The 22,732-nt window shown below is 42.5% G+C and overlaps 1 protein-coding gene across 2 annotated transcripts in view; it reads right to left on the reverse strand.

Annotated features, from left to right (window-relative positions):
* The window catches only part of PAX2 (paired box 2), a 183,530-nt gene that overhangs the window by 42,993 nt on the left and 117,805 nt on the right, over window positions 1-22,732 (reverse strand). For both annotated transcript variants that reach the window (XM_061634665.1, XM_061634663.1), the window contains exons 6-7: window positions 5,025-5,200; window positions 2,143-2,269 (exon numbers count right to left, since the gene is read on the reverse strand). In XM_061634665.1, coding sequence (XP_061490649.1) covers window positions 2,143-2,269; window positions 5,025-5,200 — 303 coding nt within the window. The remainder of the gene's footprint in view (window positions 1-2,142; window positions 2,270-5,024; window positions 5,201-22,732) is intronic.

A 22,732-nucleotide genomic window follows, 5' to 3' on the forward strand; every position in this document is an offset into this window, starting at 1 on the left:
GGGAAAACACAGGATTACAGGCCATTTCTTAAACAACTCTAGCCATGAAACTCTGTAGCTTAGGGGAATACTTCCTCTACTCGATGTCACCAGTTAAGATTACTAATACAGATGACCACCCATCCATGTGGGAAAGGTGGGGATACATTACTCCTTGCTAACATCCTAACCTTTTCTGCACATTAGAATGCAGGGCAATCAATCAAATACAATCAAACCGTGTTTGCATCTATATATATGCCCAGCCAACACATGGTAGAAATCCTTATCACATGGTAATTAAGCTGGTGAATCTGCATTCACCGTTTGTTAGACATGAGACAAATTCATGGGAGCTTGCCAGTGACTTTGCACTGAAAACTAGGAAATGATCTTCATAAGCCACAGCAGGCCCTCTTTTTTCAGGCTTACAGGACAAGTGGTGCTGGTCATTAACTCACGGGGAGCTACTAGAAATGGAGCTATTAGGGTAATAAGTTACTTGAGGGCTTGGCCTGTCAGAGCAGAAAGCTGAGTTTGCCTCCCACTGTGATATTTGCCAATTGATCAGCAGAGACCACCCTTGCAATTCCTTGCCTAAAAGAGTAGGACTTTAGCAACAAGGGATAAGTGGTTTGGGAAGCAGCTCAGCTTACCATCCACAAGGTTAAGGGTCTGCCTGTCCTACAGATAGTATGCCTTTGGCACCTGCCCCTCCACATAAGGCCCAAGTATGCACAAACCTCCACTCCTAACTCACACCTGGGCACACCTCATCAACATGAAACCATTAGGAGAAACTGTCAGAAGATTTGTGATGAGCTGCTATCAGCTTGCTGATGACACCGAACTACAATCCAGGTGATGTGATGCATTCCTTGAATTGTGATCTGGAGTCAACCCAGTTAAGATAGAAATGTTAATGAAGTGCAGTCCTCTTGACCTGGGGGTGGAAGGTTTTGCCTATTCTGGCTGGCTCTCTGCTGTCTGAAGGAGCAGTTTTGAAAGCTGGGTCCACTCCTGAATCCGGCATTACATCTGGATGTTTAAGTGGCATCCGTGCCCACGATTTGCCAGCAGTGCTCTCTCCTAAGGAGCATTGACTTGGCCATTTTCATTCATGTTCTGGTAACTTTGTATTTGGCTGATTGTAATGCACTCTATGTGGGGCTATTCTTGAAGACTATCCAGAACTGGCATCCAGCTTAAAATGGAGTGCAGATCATTAACTGCCACTGGGCACCAATAGTACTCCACATCTGTTTTAAAAGAAGTTATCTCTCTACCGACTATTTTCTCTGCAAGATTCAAGGTAGTAATTTTTACATGTTTAATGGACTGTATGGCTTAGGCCCTGGATACCTCTGGAAGCATGTACTTCAATATCTTCCCCACCTCACCCAAATATGCCTAGATCCAAGCACCCTGGTCATCTGAAACAAGGCTAGCAGTCCCAGGGTATGGTCTGAAGACACATCAGGCCACCACCTTCCTGAAGCTAAGCAGGTCTGAGTCTGGTCAGTACCTAGAAGGGCAAAGTGACTGCCTGGGGTTCACATGTACACTGCCTTGGCTTTCGTGATAGAAGAAAAGAAGGATGCAAATGTAAGAAAATAAATGAAGTAGTGGCCACAAATGTGCAGGGCTCTCTCAGTCACAGAACCTGTCCTCTTTCCCAAGGGAGGCTTGTCAGGCCCGCTCACTGTTGCCTTCTGACACTTTGTTAAGACTTTGGTTTTGAAAGATCTTTTGTACAAGCTGTGGTTTAGCAAGTTTTCTCTCTTTGCTGGTTGACTGGTTTTATTGCTGATTCCACTGGGATTGTTGTGCTTGTTTAAAAATGGTTTTTAAAGTGTTCAAATTGCTTAATTTGGTACTTTAATAATTATGTATTTATTCTGAGTGTCAATATGTAGGCTTAGTACAGGCCAAAAGGCAGGACTGGAATAAATCAAATAAATATATCTGCCAACTGGGTTAAGCCAGGAAATGAGTGGTGCAAATGCTGCCCTCGCCACTGTTTTGTATCTATTGTTCTGTCTCTTTGGGGGTCTCTTTCCTTAGCTCTATGTTTTGGGAGCATGCTGTGGTTTCAGGATAGAGCAGAACTGGAGTAATGACAAAAGGAAAGCTTAGCCTCTGGCCTCTGAGCATGTAACTTACCAGTCACTACAGGGTATGTCTGGGGTCCTGACACGTTGTTCCCCAGGTCTGGGTTAGCAGAGGTGGATAGACTTGACTTGACTTCATCAAGACCAGGGGTCAGAGCTGGGAGGGAGTACTCATTACCCTAGGGAGGAGAGAAAAGAAAGCTCTCTATTGATGGGCTGGAAGGAAGGGAACAGTGGGCAGATGGGAGGGGAGGGGTGACAGTTAGGAAGAGGTGTGATGCATTCCCTGCACAGATGGAAGCAAAGGAGAGGGACACAAAGCAGAGGAAGAGCAAGGGTTGGCCAGTGCCCTCCCCCTCCGCTTTCCTATGAATACCATTTCCTTCCCTTATTGGCCAGATTCTACTGGGTTGCCCAGTAAATGCTCCACAATGGAGGTTTTTCAGTGACCGCTGAAGATACAAGGGATGGGAGGTGTGACTGCATGAGCCAGCTTCATCCTCTCATAGAAAAATGTAGCAAACTTGATCATTCTCTCTGCAGAGCGTGGAAGGGTGACTACAGTACGGAATGTTGGCAAGGGTGCTGCTATGGGTAGTAAAGGTTCTGTGCAGTGTTTGCATTGTGAGAAGGGGAGGAGGGGTTGATTGCTGATGGGTTTGTTCCCACAACCATTCTTGGGATCTCTTTTTTTAAAAAAAGCAAAAGAAATTAAGCTTCCCTTCTTGCTTCCCCCAACCCTTGTGCATTGGGGTATGAAATTGGGGTGGGGGCAGGCCACATGGCTAACAGAAGGGTGGGAGGGGGAAAACTCATTGCATTTGAAAGGGTGTCCTGTCCAAGAGGCACTGGTAATTGCCTTTTTATTGTGGCAGCCTCCAAACCAGACACAGGAACCAGAGAGACTACAAAAAAAGCAGGAAAAGTTGTTCTGATTAATATTACGTTAAATTAAAACTGATTTTCTGCTCTTTTTGCTTTGGTTTTTTCCTGTCCCTGCTTCCCATGCCAGCTCCCTGTGTGCTGCCCTCCTCCTGCTGCCCTCCCTGGCCAGCCACGATTGCCTAGTCATTTCCAATTCCTTCTTGTATTGATCTTCCTGTAGAAATCAGTTTTGTAATTAGCTGCAAATTAGGCTTTCTGCTGGGGGTGAGGCTGCCCCCTGATTTATCACCGGAGTAATTCGCTGTGATCGGAGAGAAATTAAAATGAACTCAATTAGGCTTTGGATTTGCTTTATGGGCCCCATTCAGAGTTTCTGGGGGAAGAATGACTGTGCTGGTGTTTAATAGTCTAATGAAAGTAAATAAAGGTTATTCATTGTAATAAACTCAGGGACTCGGGGATAGCAGAAGCCCAAAGCCAACTTCTCCTTCACTTCTATTGCTGCTTTACCGCTTGGGGTGATTTAAAAAAGACTTTTGATCTTTGTGTTAAAGACAAACCACTTTGGGAATAAAAGGCAGGTCATGCTGGTGGAGGTAGGCTAGCTTTCCAGAGCATAGCTTGGGCTTGGCACTGAGCAACAGGGAAAGCTCCATTCATTCTGGGCCCATTCTTAGCTCCCACTTCCTGGGCTGAACAGGGAGAGGAGGAGGAGGAGGAGTGAAAGTTCCTGCTGAACTACATTAGACCTACTTCCTCCCTGCTTCTCTTCTGTCTCTGACAAGGGCATCATCTTCATCAGATAGTTTGAGGACAGCACAAGGAAAGTCTGTTTGGCTGTTAGGAAACTCAAGAAAAGATTTCCCTATAAATTGGAGTATTTGTTAAAACAATGGGACATATTTAGTCAGTGAGTTAGTCTTCTCAACCCTTCTTGTCTAATGTTTATAATCATTTTCCTTCTTGCAACCTCTACTTCAGGTAAAACAGTCCTGCTCTTTATTATTATGCACAGAGACAGAATGAGAATTTACAGTTCCTCTAATAAAATTACATAATTTTATAATAGTACTTGGGAGCCATTTTTGAAACTGAAAAACAGGATAAAAATAGAATAAATAAATAAGTCTACAGATCATAGAAGGAGCTCGACCAGATATTCAAGGACTTGTTATGATTTTACAATAAATATTTAATCTGTTCATTATTTATTGTTTTATAGCTCTCTGTGTGTGAACTACCCAGGAAATGAAGGGTGTTATAAAATTTATTAAATAAATAAAACCCACTCAGATTACCAGCCTTTAGACATCTGCCTAAAGCTCTGTGTAATAGATCCCGTTCTTATGCTCAACTGTGACAACTCCTATTGGAGTTCCTGCTTGGGAAAGAGAATTAACAGTGACCTTAATGAGAACAAAAATCACACTGATGTCTTATAGGTAACGCACACAAAATCTGGTCAACTGAATCTCCAAAAACAGCCTTCCTTTGTGTATCCCAGTTTTAAAAAGTGTGTATCCTATGTATCTGGGTGTGTGCACATGCAGGCAGATGTGTGGAGAAAACTGGGGAAGCAAATGGTATATATATGCATGTGGCCTTATCCAGCTGTGCATGCTATGGACTTAGAGGAGCTGTTGCGATGGATGCAGATATGATTGTCTGAGTGTGGGGACTTACAAAGAAAAGGATATCAAGTGGGAGGGTGGACATGTAAAAATGGACATGTCATTACGCATGCCTTGCACAGCAGAGGGTGCATTTACACTACGAACTCATAGTGCTTTTATGCCACTTTAAACGTCACAGCTTTCCACAAAAAATTCTGGGAATTGTAGCATAGCGAGGGTGTGAGAATGCTGTTAAGAGTCTCTCCCGCTCACACAGCCACAGTTCCCTGGGAAGAAGGAGTGATTGTTAAACCAGTTTGAAGTCTGTTACATAGATCCTCCAAGAAAGTAAGGCAAGTATAAGAGTGAAGAAATGAAACAGCTTTTGGAGCTGCATGTATCCCACAAGCTTCTGTTCCCCAGGCTGGGTCCACACCTGCTCAGATTTGATGTGCTCTGATGCCTGAAAGACATCAGGGTAAGAAGGACGCTCGAAGACTCGATCTAAAGCTTCCAGCTGCTGTTGCGTGAAAGTGTCGGCACGAAGGTGCTTCCGCAAACTATCCACACTGCTCTGGGAATCGCCGTTGGGGACTGAGCCCTCGGATACTTCTGCGAGACACAGGAAGAGATAACAGGGAATTAGTGAGGCTTGTCTCTCTTGCTAAAAGCACCCAATATCTCCTCTCCTCTGGGCTGTGGAGAATTAGGGCTTAGTGATGAGTTTCCTGTTCTGTGGACAGCACACATCAAACTGAGCCCTCCAAGCAATACTCCAAGGACACAAAAGCTCTACTTTACTCTGCCACAGGGCAGAAATTCTTTCTTATTCCCACCTGTATGTTCACTACATCAGGCCAGAGTCTCATGTTGTTAAAATATGCCACCTTCAGTGTACATCAAATAAATTTGGTGGAACTATGAAAGGGAAAAACAGTTTTGTGCTAAATTTACATATGCAAGTATATGTAGATTTGCATTGCCCATTACATAGCTAGATGGCCCAGGTTTTAAAATAAGACCCAATATCACTCTCAGGAGGTAAACAAGCCACTAAATAATTAGATGTGTTTCATTATTGAGAAATCTTCCATCCTCTTCACAAGGCAGGCTTTCTCTATTGCAGTCCGTACTTCAAGCAAACTGTGCTTTATAATTTTTATTACCTGAATAAACCCTTCAAGAATCCTCTCTTTTTTCTCTCCTCCACATCTAACACCAAACTGCCTGATGTGGTCTTTAATGCTAAGCATCCTCTCTTTTCTCTGCATCCCCATTTCATCCCTGTTTACTCTGCAAGCTGTTTATTCTTATATATATATGCTTGGGTACATCATCCCTTAGTGCCCTATAAAGCGTGAAAGTTGTGTAGTATTGGTTGCTTATCTCAAAAGGAAGGGGGCGGAGGGAAGAATGGCAGAAAGAAACCCATATGATATGAGCCAGCCAGGAATGCATCAGGCACTGCTTCAGAGGTTTTTCAAAAGAAATATGCACCTAATCCTTTTAAGCAAACCCATCATATTTATTTATTTTTTAAAAAATCTATCCAACATTTCTACTTCAAATGAAGCACACTTGGCTTGGTATCATGTGCATTCTGTACTTAGGCATATGGCTTTTAAGTAAAATATATATTGGGGGTTCTGCTGATCCAGTTAAAATGACTAAATGAAGTGAGAATTATCACTAATTTTGTAACTTGCATCAAGGCCATATTCTTATAATGAACACCTCTAGCTTCCAAATGCACAATCACTAAAGTAGACTGTAATTTCTGTTCTACAACTAAACTAGAAGATAGAACCAATTTCAGTTAATATGGGTCAATATGTATTTATTTATTCATTCCACACTTTCTATCAAATTATCAGGGCAGCTTACAATATAATAAATGAGTACATAACACACACACGCAATACCCTTTTTACTTTATCAGAATCACAGCAGATAAAGACTAGAGATGGATTTTTCCACTCTTTGGGTGTATTTTGTTTTTGCTTACATAATCCTGTGCATCCTCCTCCATCGTGCACTCTCTCGGTCTCCCTCTGTCCTTCTCTTAAATATAAAAACGAGTGGAAATTCTCTAATCCATCAAAATGAGCACAGAAACAAATAGTTTTGTTCTGTATTAAGTTATCAGACATAGAAGGGTATAAGTTGGCACATGCCTGCCTACTGGGGAAAGAATATGGAATCTCAGTCACATCCCCATTTTTCAAATTGGCTTCTGCTTACAGAGATGCAACATCAAAAATCTAGTGATATTCAACATTCAGATTTCAAGATGTTGTTGGTTTCAGCATTGTTGTATACGGATCTATGGGTGCAAGAGTGTCATGGCCTTTTCACATTTTTGTTCTCTTTCTGTCCATAACAACTAGAGGGTCTCCAGCAGCATCTCTTTAGGGGAACACCTTGGGAGACAAACAACAGTCCTTCACCTCAAGGTGTCTGCAGTAAAAAGCTTCCTTCTCTGTTGTGGTCTCCAGTGCCACTTCCCTCCTGACTGTTATACATGTCAGTTTATACGTGATTATACAATATGATATAATCAATACTGCATTATATACAGTAACCTAATACAATATCACTTGTAAGACCATGGACAATATTACATATTGATTACTACAAGCCTGCAGCCTCTTGCTTCTTTCCCTCTCTGACATTCTCATTCAGTGTGCGGGGTGGGGGTGGGGGGAAGGATGAAGGGTGGTGATTGGGAAGCTGTTTGCTGGAGGTAAACTTCCTCTCCTCATCTCATTTCCATAAAGTGGGCTTTTGGGATCAATGACCCCCAAAACACTCAAAATCCATGGGTTCCACTCATACCTATATCAGGATGCAGATTTTACAAAGGCAGAATTGGTGGAAGGAATAATGGGCATGAAGCAGCCAAAGCTAAGTACTTTCAAGTCTTACCTACGATATATAAAAGCACATGTTTAAGCCTGCCGTTCTTAATTTTTTGTATGACTCAGAAACATCATCAAGAAGCTAGGAAAATATAGGTCATTTTACAAGTTTAAAAGGAAGATGTTTACCTTTTATGCAGCTGAGTGAGCCATGAAATATGAAATGACAGAAGTCTGGGGAGTCCAAAATGAATCTATAGGAGGGATGGCATCCATTGGTTGGTGCCAGTTTGTCAGCCTAACAGGCTGGTATCAATTCAAGTTTGTTCTCTATCTGTACCTACTGCTTTTATCAATTCCCTTTTTCCCTCACAAAAATATTGATATTAATATCGATATTTTTAAAGGAAATATCAATAAAATTATCATTCTTAATATCAATATTTTAGAGGTAGATTTTTTTAAAAAAAAACATTTTCAAAAATAGCCATAGAAAATTGCTAAATAAAAATATGATCCGCAAAGATCGAGAATAAGCAAATTAATGGAAAATTTGGTACCAAATCTGAATTGGGCTGAATTCAAAAATACCCCTAATCTATAGGTAGGGACAGTCAATTTTAAATCTTTGTAAGGTGCCTAGTCTGTTTTTGGATGCTTTAAAAATGTATCTGCAGTGAAAAGAGAGGGAGATCAAGGAGGCAGTTCACTGAACAAATGGAATATATGTTCAAGGGATTAATTCTGTAGGCAACACTGAACAGCTTGGGAGGCACAATAGCTGCCCCATATGCTGCCTGCCTGCTGCTGGTCTGGATTGCCCTCCTCACTGCTATTCCTGTACTTCCAGCTCTCCTGCTGGGTTTTGCAGAAGGGGAAGCACATAGTCACTGTCTGGAGAGGGCATCGTTGCTGGGCACCCAGCAAAGGCCACCGTTTAGTAAGGGGGCAATGTCAATACCTGGTGGCTGCAGGCCCTGATGCTCTCCCCCTTGCTGTTACTGTCCTCTCTGAGTGAGCAGTGGGAGGAACCAAGGGGAAGAAATGATCACCTCCACACACGTTGTCTTCTCTCTTGTGAGAGGTTGTTCTGATTAGGCCCAGAGGGACTGGCAAGTGAATGGATAGCAGCAACAGCAGGAGAATGTGGACCCACTCAAAGAGGGGGTGCATTGACAGCATTTTGCCCATGTGGGTCATTCCCAAAAACAATGCATAGTTTAAGTACGGAATTCGCTCCCACAAGATGTAGTGATAGATGGCTTTTTAAAAAAAAAAGCTTAGGCAAATTCATGAAGGATAAGGCTATCAGTGGCTACTAGCCATGATGGCTGTATACTACCCCTCTGAATCCTAAGTGGAAAGAATACTGTTCGATTCTGGTCCTGCTTGTAGTAATGCTGTATAAATTTAATATGATAGTATTAAATTTATATCCCACCCTTCCTCCCAAAGAGCCGAAGGCTACAAACAAGAAGCAATAAAACAATGAAAATGTCTTTAAAACATCTAGCATAAAGATCTCTACTTAGAAGGCTTGTTGAAAGAGGAACCAAAAAGTCAACAAAGATGGTGCCTGTCTAATATTTAAGGGGAGGGTTGTTGTGTGGAATGGACCTTCCGGTAAGATGGTACCAGCAGGAGGTACTCAGCTAAAGAGTGCCGTGATTGACTGGGTATATAAGGGGTGAGACAATCTTTCAGTTTTCCTGCTCCCAAGCTAGATAAGGCTTTATGAAGCAAAAGCAGCATCTTGAACTTAGCCTAGTAGCTATTTGACAGCCAGTGCAATTCTTTAAGCAGTGGGGTAACATGTTGGCGATAGCTTGCCCCAGTGATCACTGCATTTTGCTCCAACCAGCCTCAAGGGCAGCCCCACATTATAGTCATCCATCTTGCAGGTTACCAGCACATGGACAGTGGTCAGACTATCCTGGTCCAGAAATGCCCATAGCTGTCTTACCAGTCAAAGCTGGTAAAAGGCACTCCTAGAGATTGAGATCACCTAGGCCTCTAACAACAGAGATGGATCCGGCAGCACCCTCAGACTATGAACCTGCTCTTTAAGGGGGAGTATGACCTCATCCAAAGCAGGCAATTATCAAGACATTGGCACCACCTATAGTACCTCCATCTTGCCAGGATTCAGGATTCCATCTTGCCAGGCCTTCATCCAGCCCACCACCAAGTCCAAGTACCAGTTCAGGGCTTGCATGGCCTCTCCTGATTCAGAAGTTACAGAGATATAGAGCTGGGTATCATCAGTGTACTGATGACACCTCACCCTAAATCTCTTAATGATCATTCCCAATGGCTTCATATTATTATTTATTATTTATTAATTATATTTCTATACCGCCCAATAGCCGAAGCTCTCTGGGCGGTTTACAGCATAAAAACATCCAGTATACAATTAAAAACATATATCAAACACATTGAAACAATATAACAAAATAACTAAACATAGTTAAACACATGGACACGACAGACACAATCCTAAAATGTTAAGTATAAAAACGTATTAAATCAGTTAAAATATGAAGGTGTTTAAGATGTTAATGTTAAAATTACTAAAATTAAGATTGTGAGTGATAGATGTAGGTGTTAAAAATAGATATTAAAATGTTAAAATGCCTGGGAGAACAAGAAGGTTTTTACCTGGCACCGAAAGGATAACAATGTTGGTGCCAGGCATACCTCATCAGGGAGAGAATTCAATAATCTGGGGGCCACCACAGAGAAAGCCCGTTTCCTTGTTGTCACCTTCCGGGCTTCTCTCTGGGTGGGTCCCCGAAGGAGAGCCTTTGATGTTGAACGTAGTGTACGGGTAGGTTCATATCGGGAGAGGTGCTCCATCAGGTATTGTGGTCCCAAGCCGTGATGGAGATGCCTCCTACTGGAAAGAACTGGCATGGGAATACTATATATGTTATATATGTTAAATAGCATTGGAGACAAGATGGTTCCCTGTGGCACCCCACAGCACAACTGTCAAGAGGCCAAAAGACAATCACCTAATGATATTTTCTGAAATTTGCCCTGGAGATAGGATTGGAAACACTGTAAAACGGTGTGTCCAACACCCACCTCACTAAGGGTAGAAACACACTCACTCTTCTGCCGTTTCCAGTGTGTCCCCACCTCTCTCTTCTGAAAACAGGGGCACATGGTGCTAGTCAAACCCTGCCTCTTTTTACTGTAAAACCTGGTGGGAGCAGCTTGAGTGCATTTTTAAAAAAAGTCAGCTTCAATGAGATTTTGCAATTGATCAGCAGATCAACGCATTCCTCCCCCTAGTGTGGCTAATGGAACGACTTGTGTGTTCACAGCCTAAGTCTGCTCAGAAAGATACCATGGTCAATGGTATCAAAAGCCACTGAGAGGTCAAGCAAGAATAATAGGGTCGCCTCCCCCTGTGCTTCTCCCAATAATGGTCATCCACCAGGGGGCCAAAGCCAGTTCAATCCCATAACCAGGCCTGAACCCAGATTGAAATGGGTCAAGATAATTGTTTAATCCAGGAGTATTTGCAGTTGTTGTGCTATAATCCTCTTGATCACCTTCCCTAAAAAGGGGGTACTGGCGACCACGCACTAGTTGTTATAAACCAATGAGTCCAGAGTGGTCTTTTTCAGGAATGGTCAGATTGCTACCTCTTTCAGGATGGCCAGGACCACTCCCTCCCACAAGGATGAGTTGACCACACCCTGGATCCAGTTGGTCATACTCCCTTGGCAAGCTTTAATAAGCCAAGAGGGGCAAGGGGCAAAGAGATACATTGCTGGCCACATTGTTGCAAGGACCTTGTCCACATCTTCAGGCCGTATCATCTGAAACTGATCCCAAGAAGTTGCAGCAGCACTGGACCCCTCACTGGAGTCTGCAGTGAATGTGGATGTGGCTTCAACTTTACCCTCAAAGTGCCTTGCAAACAATTCACAGTGCGCTTCCGAAGGGTCTTAAACTCTACTCCCTGGAGGGTGTTGAACTAGATGGGTCTTTGGTTTGACCCAGCAGGCTTCTACTTATGTTCTCATATTAATGTTTTAAAAACCTAGAGTGGCACATGGTGGTTACTAGATAGATAAGTAGAGAAATAAATCGCTTAGTCACATCTGGGTAAATGTAATAAACTTTTTTCCCCTAGCCTAAGCAAAATGGCTGATTTTAGGCTCGTGTATGACTTTTTGTGACAGAAGCAGCTGTGGACAAGGGAAGGTAGAAAGAAGGCTGAAAATGATGAAGAATCTCTGGGATGCAAATATACTGTGTCAGAAGTTATTTGGAACCAGACAGGTCCCTGTCTAAGCTGTTTCTAACCTGAAGGAAAACTAAGGGGAGGAATGCTGATGATATTCTAGAAGTGGGAGGATGATAACGACAGTTATTGGACAAGCATGAATTCCCCTCCATCTAATCTATACAATGAGAAGAAATAATCTATATAACATTTCAGGTTCAAAAGTCTGTTTGATATTCTACCTTTTCTACCCATATATTATACCAGTTCACCACAAGAGACTGCCTGAAAGCAGAGAGGGTCAGGAGTATGCTGTGTTTGGGGAACTTAAAATTTTTCACTTAGTCACCCCCAACTGTGTCCCTTCCCCTGATGTGCAGGCCTGAAGGAGCTTGAATGTTTGCCATGTGTAACAGCACTGGGAAGTCACCAGTTTCAGCCTGTATCTCCAGGCCCTCTTTCTTTCTCCCCAGAGTACTAATATAAATAGATAGGACAGGGTGAATTAAATCAATGTATTAAAATGCATACCCTACCATCCTACGAGCTCATAGTTGCTTACATTTATTGAACTGCCTCCACTGTGTGATTGTGGGAGACAAGAGGAGATAAAAAGGCAGGAGGGCCTAAGGGTCCAGGGAGAGGAGAGAATGACACATGTAAGCACATCTTCAAGCAAGATCAACATGGGAAGCTGTGAAGAGCTGCTGTGACACCACAGAAGCAGAGGGAGGGGAGAAGGAGAGGATAGCCTGTATAAAAGAGAGGCCCCATGTGATAGAGAAGGAATCGCCACCTTGAGCAATGTTGTCCAAGGGCAGCAGGTAGCAATGAGGATGAGGAAAATCAAACTCTCCTCCTCATGCAAGGACTCTCCCTCCCCAGGAGACATTTTCAATCCACATTCCAACTAAGTAGAGGATCTTGGGGCTGGTAATGTAGTTATTTACATCATGCATGTACATGCATCCATATTCAGTAAGCAAGAAAGCTATTGTCCCATAAACAAAGAAATGTTTGTCAGTCTCCGGAAGATATATACCGAGCAAAACAGAAAATGACTGAGCAGCCTAATTCTTTAATATCTGCTCATCTGTCCTTGGTCCTATTCCCTCCTACACTCCCACTGAGCCAGTTCTTCCAGCTAGCATTCCTCCAATCACCCATGTCTCCCTTAGTCGGAGGGTGGGTTTTAAAATGTTCAGTTAATCCACACCCCCATGATCCTGAGAGATAAATAAAAGACTTGTGAAAAATGTAACTGTGGCGGAAGTAATTGTATGGCCCATACTGACTATGGAACTTGAATTAGCATATTGGGGTGGGATTCAGTCACCAATTTAGCTGTGGGCCCAGCTAATTGTGATAAATTTGTAATGAAAGGTGATGAATTTTCTACCCAGATAGCACTTGCACATAATGCATGTAGGTGATGACCACAAATGTTCCATGCTAGCTGTCAAGACAGTTTCTGGGAAAGCTGTTTGCAATCACATAGTGTACACACATCCAAGTATGTGCATGTGCAATCATCATACATAAAGACCTACACATTATTTACATGCTTCTTCCTACACTGAAGCACAACCAATATATAAATTCATGTGTGAAGTGGGCATTTAAAAGTGACTTCAGGCAAGGATAACACTATTATATCAGTTTTCTTTTTGTGAAGTCATTTTTTGTTTTTGCCTTAACCCTTCCTGTCTTCTAAGAGTTCTGTGTACATCAAATGCCACTGGAGATAGAGAAATAACTAACACATGATTGCTTACCCCCCCCTTTTTTGGTAATATTGCCCCTAAAACTTTGAAATCTGACTCCTAAATCATCTTCATTCTGGGTAGTGAAAATCTAATTAATGCAATCTGTAGCAGCCACCTTTGTATCTACTGTTCCATATAGTGCATTCATGCTTGTGTATAAAATGTGCATGTGTTCACTATGACTTTGTTTGCAAGGAGCAGAAACCTGAGCTTTCTCAAGCCACTGTAAGCTTCTCTTTCCCTTCATTTATTCAGGGCCCTTCAGATCTTGACAAATCTGTCACTCTAAATTTGTGAGAGATTATGGTGCTCTCCGTAGTACCGAGAGAGGTGATATATGATATCTGCTGCCCCTATTGATTGCCTGATCTGGTGGCAGAGGGCCGGCAAAATGAACTTGAAATGAACATCATGCCTCAACTCATTGTGCGTATAATACACTACTTAATCCCACATTTTTCAACCGCTATGGAATTCAATTGATCAATCATGTCCCACTGATAGTTCTGTTCTGGGGGTTATTCCTGCTCTGCACACAAACTCAGGACATCGTATGTGACAGGCCCCATACAGAGAGAGATGGCAAAAGAGATGAAGGGAAAGACGGGAAAGCTGCAATCCTGCATACTATTGCCTAGAAGCAAGTCTCAGTGAATGCAACGGGGCTTTCTAGTGAGTAGACCTGTATAAGATTGTAGCCTAAAAGATCCAACAGACTGAGGGGGAGGGGCAAAGATGGAAGCTTTTCATATTTTGTGAGAAAAGAAATTCAGATTCTACACCAGTAAATTTTCTGTATTAGAATACCAAAGTTTATATTCTGCAATCTGCACTGAAAATAAATGATGCTAACCCAGAAAAGCCAGTGTAACACTTTGGAACTCCCACCCATTAATGTATAAAGTGCTACAGGAAGATCTACAGGCATGGATTTAAATGCTTGATTAGCCATGGCTTAAAGGTAAGTTTCCCATCTGTGTGTCAGAGTTGGGAGCACGGGAAAGTGAAGCTAGAAATTATGAATCCTAAGGGCCCTCCAAATGGCAAATAGTCAGTGTTGGAATATTAAGAAGCAACCTCCTCTAGCACAAACCCATCCAGTTTACATCCCACCTTTTGTTGTGGCAACTGAGATTCTGTAGCGTCCCAGATGGAGGTGGACCAAGCTGATCTCACACAATAAGAGAATAGGCAAGCAAATGATCTTTCCAACTACTTGTTTTAAAATTACTAGGTTTCAAACCATACCGGTCAGATTTTTCTTTAGCCTATGGCTGAAGACCTATGGCAGGTGTGACTTTTCCAGCTGTTCTGGTATTGTAGCACAAAAGGGTGTGCGTTAAAGTGATCTGGCCTGCTTTCTGAAACAGTAGAAAAGATCCCTGGCATATCAACATAATGGGGTCTATAAAAGCAACTGGCCTAGTTTTGTTACAGGTCTACCAATCAGTAAGAGTCTGTGGCTGAGATCCTCACTATGCCAAGCTGCAGTTCTGGAATATATGAAGAAAAAGAGCCCATCAAGGCACAGGAAGCATCAATCCTGGCAAGTGGCAAGCCAGCATGCATTGATTCTACACTTAAACATTCTCTGTTGGTGTTGGTGCTGGTAAGACCCATAACACTTCAAAGTGATAGATTTGTGAGTGGAACTGACACGGGGGACACATATCTTCATCCAAGAGAAAGTGCCCTGAATGGATCCTGTAAATTGGGACGACTAACTGTTTCTCATGGAGCATATACTTTGTTTCAAATATCACTGCTCCAAAGCATCCCATATTTTTGAAATTACGACTGATATAAGCATCCCTTATCCCAAACTTTTGATCTCCCTCAACCCCATTCTCTCTCACACACACACACATCAGTTCCCCTCTCAGTTGTGTTCCTGTGTCCCACAGCAGCGAGGGCCAGTCAGCTTCTTTCTGAGATATCCCCCTGGGGGGGGGCTTTCACATCACTGCCAGTTGTTGCCGTTTCAAACTCAATTGTTCTCCTTGGTACTGAGGCAAATGGAGTCATTAATTACCTTCTATCGGCTGGGACGAGTTTAGAAAGCGATCAATACACAACGCTTGTCATTCACAGCAGCTAGCCCCAGCCTGTGCAGAAAGGCTGTGTTTCCCACTGTGCTCCCAGCATGCCTTGGGCCCAACAGGAGGCTGAATAATGCCAGCAAACCAAATTCTAGGAACCTTTCTTCAAGCAAATTGTCCAAGGAGAAAGCAAAAAGAGACCCTTGTCCCAATCTTTTATGTGACAGGCCCAGGAAAATCTCTGGGCAGGCTTTCCGCTAGGGCAGATTATTTGGTTCCATCATCAACACTTCAGTCACAACCTATAACAAGCAGCTGCACCTTGGTACCAATACCACAGTGAGTGCTACAAGGCTATTTATGATTACACACAGCTCCCCCAGCACAGGCCTCTCATACAGGAAGAAGAGCTGTCCGTTTTGGTTCTTCCCGCGTCTCATTTTTCCAATTTTAAATGCAGTTCTCCACATTTCTGCAGCAATTTGCAATTTTTTTAAAAAAAAAAAACTTCACGAAACTTCTCCAGCATTTTAGTGCGGTTTTCTCCTAATAAACATATTTTTGTAGGCAGTTTTGACTAATGTACACAATTTCTCATCATATAAAGCATTTTTGTATGTTATTTTCACTCATATATTAACTTTTATTTATTTATTTAATTAATTAATTAATTAATTAAGCTTATATATCGCCCGACTAGCAACAGCTCTCTGGGCGGTGAACATTAAAAATACAATAAAAATAACACAAAACTGTACAGTCTAAAATCAAAATATAATAATTTAGAATTAACAGGAATTAAAATGCCTCAGAGAAGAGAAAGGTTTTAACCTGGCGCCGAAAAGATGATAGTGTCGGCGCCAGGCGCACCTCCTCAGGCAGACCATTCCATAGTTCGGGGGCCACCACTGAAAAGGCCCTAGATCTTGTCACCACTCTCCGGGCTTCCCTATGAGTCGGAACCCGGAGGAGGGCCTTCGTAGTAGACCGTAGTGTACGGGCTGGTTCATATCGGGAGAGGCGTTCCGACAGATATCGTGGTCCCGCGCCGTATAAGGCTTTATAGGTAAGTACCAACACTTTGAATCTGGCCCGGAAGCATATTGGAAGCCAGTGCAAACGGGCTAGCACAGGTGTTATATGCTCAGACCGCTTAGTTCTTGTTAGCAGTCTGGCCGCCGCATTTTGCACTAGCTGTAGCTTCCGAATCGTCTTCAAAGGTAGCCCTACGTAAAGCGCATTGCAGTAGTCCAGACGCGAGGTTACCATAGCATGTACCACTGATGAGAGGTCCTCCTTACTCAGATAGGGACGTAGCTGGGCTACCAACCGAAGTTGGTAGAATGCATTCCGGGCCACCGAGGCTACATGAGCCTCAAGTGTGAGGGAAGAGTCTAAGATGACTCCCAGACTACGCACCTGTTCCTTTAGGGGGAGTGTAACCCCATCCAGGACAGGGTATATATCCACCATCCGATCAGAGAAACCATCCACCAACAGCATCTCAGTCTTGTCAGGATTGAGTCTCAGTTTGTTAGTTCTCATCCAGTCCATTGTCGCAGCCAGGCAACGGTTCAGCACGTCGACTGCCTCACCTGAAGAAGAAAAGGAGAAGTAGAGCTGCGTGTCATCAGCATACTGATGACAACGCACTCCAAAACTCCTGATGACCACCCCCAGCGGCTTCATATAAATGTTAAAAAGCATGGGAGACAGAACCGAACCCTGTGGGACCCCACATTGGAGAACCCACGGTGTCGAGCAATGTTCCCCAAGCACTATCTTCTGGAGACGACCCGCTAAGTAGGAGCGGAACCACTGCCAAGCAGTGCCTCCAAGTCCCAATTCCGCAAGCCTCTCCAGAAGGATACCATGGTCGATGGTATCAAAAGCCGCTGAGAGGTCAAGGAGAATCAACAGAGTTACACTCCCTCTGTCTCTCTCCCGACATAGGTCATCAAACAGGGCGACCAAGGCAGTCTCAGTGCCAAAACCAGGCCTGAACCCCGATTGAAATGGATCTAGATAATCGGTTTCATCCAATAGCGCCTGGAGCTGGTCAGCAACCACACGTTCCAGGATCTTGCCCAGGAACGGAACATTGGCTACTGGTCTGTAGCTGCTGACATCCTCTGGGTCCAAGGAAGGTTTTTTCAGAAGTGGTCTCACTGCCGCCTCTTTCAGACAGCCAGGGACCACTCCCTCTCGTAAAGAGGCACACTTTCTCCTGACATCTGCATTTGTATACAGGTTGGTTGGTTGGTGAACTACATTGCAAAATTTGGATAAGTGCACATTTCGAAGGATGGCTGTTTTGGTTCTCGTATTGGAAAGTGCGGATTTGACTGATACAGCTTGAAATATGAACTGAATCAAGTTTATCACCCATCCCTGCTCTCAAACTCATTGCTCTTAGACTGTATGAGGCACACCAATCATGTGTTCTGCCAAATGCTTGATAAATTCATGTTCTTAAGGTCTGCCTGGAGACACAAAAACAGGAATCTCATCTAGCGCCTTATAGATAGGGCTGCCATACAGCTTGATTGGCCAGTTTCCCTCAAATTTCGTCCATGCAAGCTGATGTCTGCTTGGGCCACTGTCACCTGGAATTCCCAGCTTTCATTTAAAAAACACAAAATCCAAGTCTCTAGCTTTTGTATTTATTCAGTCCTCAGAAGCAGAAACACAGGGCAAAATCTGCATGTAGTTATGTCCACTCAGTTAGTGAGAAATATGCCTGCTCCCATTTCCCACTTTTCAAGCCAATGAGAGAAGTTGCTGCTATGATTGACATGTAAGGGGAGTGTATCCTGCATGTAATCATACAGATAGAAAAAGACTTCTTGCTTCCCTTTTAAACTATTTTTATTCCCCTGAGGCAGATGTGGATGCTGCCCACAGAAAACAATGGAGAAATAAACAAATTTAAGTTTATTTCTAAAATCCTATGAATGGGCATCAGGATGCCCACCCCTACCCCACCCCACCCACCCCTTCACAAACAAAAGACAACAGCAAAGATGAGCTCCTGTTCTTTCTTACTCAGGTCTTATTCTGAGTGAAATATTAAGTTTTTAATTTCTTTAACATTTTCCTTTGTGTTCATTATCCACAAGGTATATGCTGTGGGGAAAGTCATAGAGTAACTTAGTACAGCCCTGAAATGTTTTCCACTATTAACCAAGTTAGGAATGGGGCTGTAGCTGGTTTGGATTTTCTGCCAAATATTTATTTATTTATTTAACAAAATTTATCATCTGCCTGATTATAATAAAACCTCTAAGAAATATTAAAATTATCAATAAAATCAAGTAGTTAAAACATTTAAAAGACAATTAAATTCAGCAGTAAACTAAAAAGAAAACACATCAACATCTATGTGTCTGGATAGGCTTCCTTAGCAGAAATGTTTTAAGCAGATGTCAAAAAGAATGCAGTGAAGGTGCCTGCCTGAATCAATAGGCAGGGAGTTCCAAAGTGCAAGTGTTGCCACACTAAAAGTGTTGCCACACTTCTTACAAGTGTGAAAGGAGTACTATGTGACATTCAAAAATCTCCCATTCTAAACATTCCTCAGGTTGCAGCAAAGGTCAATCCACTTCACTTGCCCGCTCTGACCCTTCTCAGTCCAAATCCAGTATTTAGCTGCATGCAGAAGCTTTGTGCTCTATTGGTTTTCATGCAGAAGCTTTGTAGTATCAAATGTTTTGACTCTAATATTTGGTGTTTCCTTTCGTTTCAATCGGGGGTGGGGTGGTTGTTGTTGGGGTAGAACACAAAGTCACTGGTGAACTAAAATCCTGTATTTCACTGTTTGCTATAGGGCAGCTATCACTTGTGCCCTGACAAAGACCAACAATTGGCACCCCAACTGAACTCCAAACTGGACAATGTTAGTAACTCCAGATTGTAAAAGTCTATTCATGCGCTAGACAATAAGAAGAAAATGTACACTTTCTGAGCTCCATCCCTTGTCCATCAGAGCTCTGCTCTGGCTCTTTTGAGAACCATAACTGATGTGAAATAGCAACAGTATCTTGAGTACTACCAACATACATCGGCTATGCATTTCCCTGCATAAGAAAAGGAAACATAGATGATAAAGGATATTGCAGCCAGTGCAAGTGAGTCAATGGTTACTTCATTAGACTCAGAAATCTTACAATATATAATTGTCTTAAATTTCAATTTAGCCTCTCAGGGGTCAACTAGAAGTTATATGGGAAAGTATGTAAGAAAAGCCCATTGGCCAGTTTCCTTGCCGGTGCTTAGGTAAGGGGTGAAATATCAAGGTGCACACGGAGCACATACAAAGCCATAAATTGTTGGAGTAGCAGAACCAGAGACCAGAGGTCACAGCAACTTGCTACAGCTTTGCTGTTTTGTCTAACAAGCAAGCATGAGAAAATTATAGCATTAAGATGCTTTCTCTGATACTTTTCCAACTGTTGGGGTAACTGGCAGGAACAGACACAAAGCCACTAATAGCCAATTCAACAGTGAATGTGCTTGATTAATAAACAATGAACATCATCTGCAAATTAGGTTGCCTGGATTTAGAGAACTAGAATATGGCTACTCCCTACTTACAGGCCACAATGCATGGCATGCTGCTAAGGAGCCACAAAGTGTGTGACTGAGACTGACCCAGGAGACACACAATCTCCATCACTGTATTCTGGCTCACCAAGAACTGGAAAGCAAATAATGATTTTAAAACACGTCAGTAAGAGTACCAAGGGGGACAATATATTGAAATACCAAGGAGGGAAAGTGTATCTACAAAGTCAAAGCAGGGTCTCCTTATAAGAACTACAAAAAAATAGTGGCACTTATAGTCTTCCTTCACCAAAAAAATAATAAAATGCAGAGTTGCTTGACCCTTGAGAAAGTGAAAGTAGGTTTGGGTGAGAAATCTGATCTACTGCTTGTTTGGAAATGACCTAATTCGCACTTCTTAAACCAATATACAAACAGAAACACAGCTATCCTCTGAAATTCATGCCTCTTTGAATTTTGTGGTGCATTTCTCCAAACAATATTTACAAAAATGCATATATTAGGGGAAAGTGCACATAAAATGCATATATCAGTGAAAATAACATACACAGATTGCATTGTATTAGGGAAAACATATATTAGTCAAACCTGCATCAAAAGCTATGTTTATTAGAAGAAATCTGCACTAAAATGGTGATGAATTTTCATGAGTGTTTTTTAAAAAAAACATATTGCTGCAGAACTGTGAAGAATTGAATTTAAGACTGGAAAAATGAGAAACTGAACTTGACAGATTCATCCACCCCTAAGAAGTGTCAGTGGGGGTGAGGAAAAAGAGGAAAGGGCAGCTTTGGGCAGCTATGTAGAAGCAGGTGGAGAGGAAACACATGCGAAGTGCTTCCTCTGTAATGTCTGAAGAAGAGACATATGTGCTTCCCCTGCAGAGATGCATGTGCTCTGTGCACATGTGGAACTCATAACTTGGCGGAGAGAGGAGACATGGAGGATATCCTGAATCTGTGTTTGGAATCAAACTCAGATTGGATTGAAGGGAACTGAATGTTAATCCTAAGAAGACAGGTGTGCTGTTGGTTGGCTGCTCCAGGTGATCAGGTTGTGGATAAGGGATTGTACTCCTTTTGAAGGGACCAAGTATGCAGTATGGGAGAGTTCTTGGCACATTCAGCATTCTCTCTGGATTGAACAGTTGACAGCAGTGGCCAGGAGCAACTGCTACCAAGTTCAACTGGTTCACTGTGGATGTACCTGGTGAAACTGGATCTGGAGTGGCAGTCACATATGCTTTAGATAAGACAATCTAAACACATTACTAAATTAAACTGTACTAACTAGTGCCTATTCATTTCAGGGCCAAATTTAATATGCTGGTTCTGCCTTTACAATCTTTTAAGAGTCTGCATACCCATTACGTTAAGGACTGCCTTTGCCTATATAAACCTGCCTGAGTTATGATCAGCTTCAGAGGCTCTGCCATCATCATTGGAAATATGACTGGCAGCATGTACCTGAAACAGGGCCTCATAACTGTGGTGCAATTGTGTAATGCCATCCCTGGTTCCATTCAAAATGCTTCCTGCCTTCAGATGAATGCTTAACATGTTTTTATTCAGACAGGCTTTTAACGTTCCATTTTTTCTGCAGTTTTAACTGCTTTTTATTTGATTGTTTTATCAATTGCTACTTTATTGACTTTGTTATTGGTCTTTATTTTTATTTTTTGTCTACCTCTTTATCATGCTTCTGTACTGCCAGCCTTCTCTTTCAGGTTTCTAGTCAGAAATGGAGACATATATATTCCATACCCCACTTTTCTCTATAAGAGAAAAGTGGGGTATGGAATATATATGTCTCCATTTCTGACTAGAAACCTGAAAGAGAAGGCTGGCAGTACAGAAGCATGATAGCACTTTGAGGGAAAGGCTCCAGGCTGCTCTCATGAGACTTTGCTTGAGCCACCAGAGAGCACTGTAGTGGGGGGGGCATAGCAGCTACAGCAGAAGAGCTGATGATGATTCCACGTGGGCCAGATCTTTTTAAAGATGGCTTTAGAAAAAAGTATGGAAAGAAAACTCACCCACCTTTTAAAAGTATCATTAATTTTAATGAATTAAAACCAGAGGTCCTCAAACTAGGCCAACAGCAGCCTGACCTAATTCAAAAGGATATTGCCTTAGCAGCTCAGTCCTAAGAACTTTTACTCAGAAGCAAGCCCCAGTGACATCAGTGGAAATTGCTTCCAATTAAATATGCCAAGGCTAGGGGACCCCAATACACTCAGTCAGATTTGCTTTTGAGTAAATATTCCTAGAATTGAGCTGAATTGCTCTTTTTACCTAAACTAATATAGACTTCATGCAGCAGAATAAGGTGGTGGAACACTGAAATAGGAGAATGTATTGCACCATTTCAGGCTGCAGGTGAGGGATCATAATCTTCGACTATTTCCCTGTGTGAAAAATGCATTGCAAATAGAAAACTAATACAGTTGGTCTACAGTGTGTTTTAAGCTGGTGGGGAGAATCTGACTGCTGGCCCAATCTACTGGGAGGAAGTGCAAAATGGACTTTTCTCCCTTCCCTCTAGTTTGTGCCGCCTTAAGGAATTTTGCCATACAGGGATTGCCCTATATGGAGTCAAGCCTTAAAAAGTGTGATGTCCTAGTTGTGGTACAGCACATCCGCCTTGTCAGCATGCAAGTAATAGTTCTGTAAACAGTA

This window comes from Rhineura floridana, chromosome 7 (genome assembly GCF_030035675.1).
Source record: "Rhineura floridana isolate rRhiFlo1 chromosome 7, rRhiFlo1.hap2, whole genome shotgun sequence".
NCBI classification, from domain to species: Eukaryota; Metazoa; Chordata; class Lepidosauria; order Squamata; family Rhineuridae; genus Rhineura; species Rhineura floridana.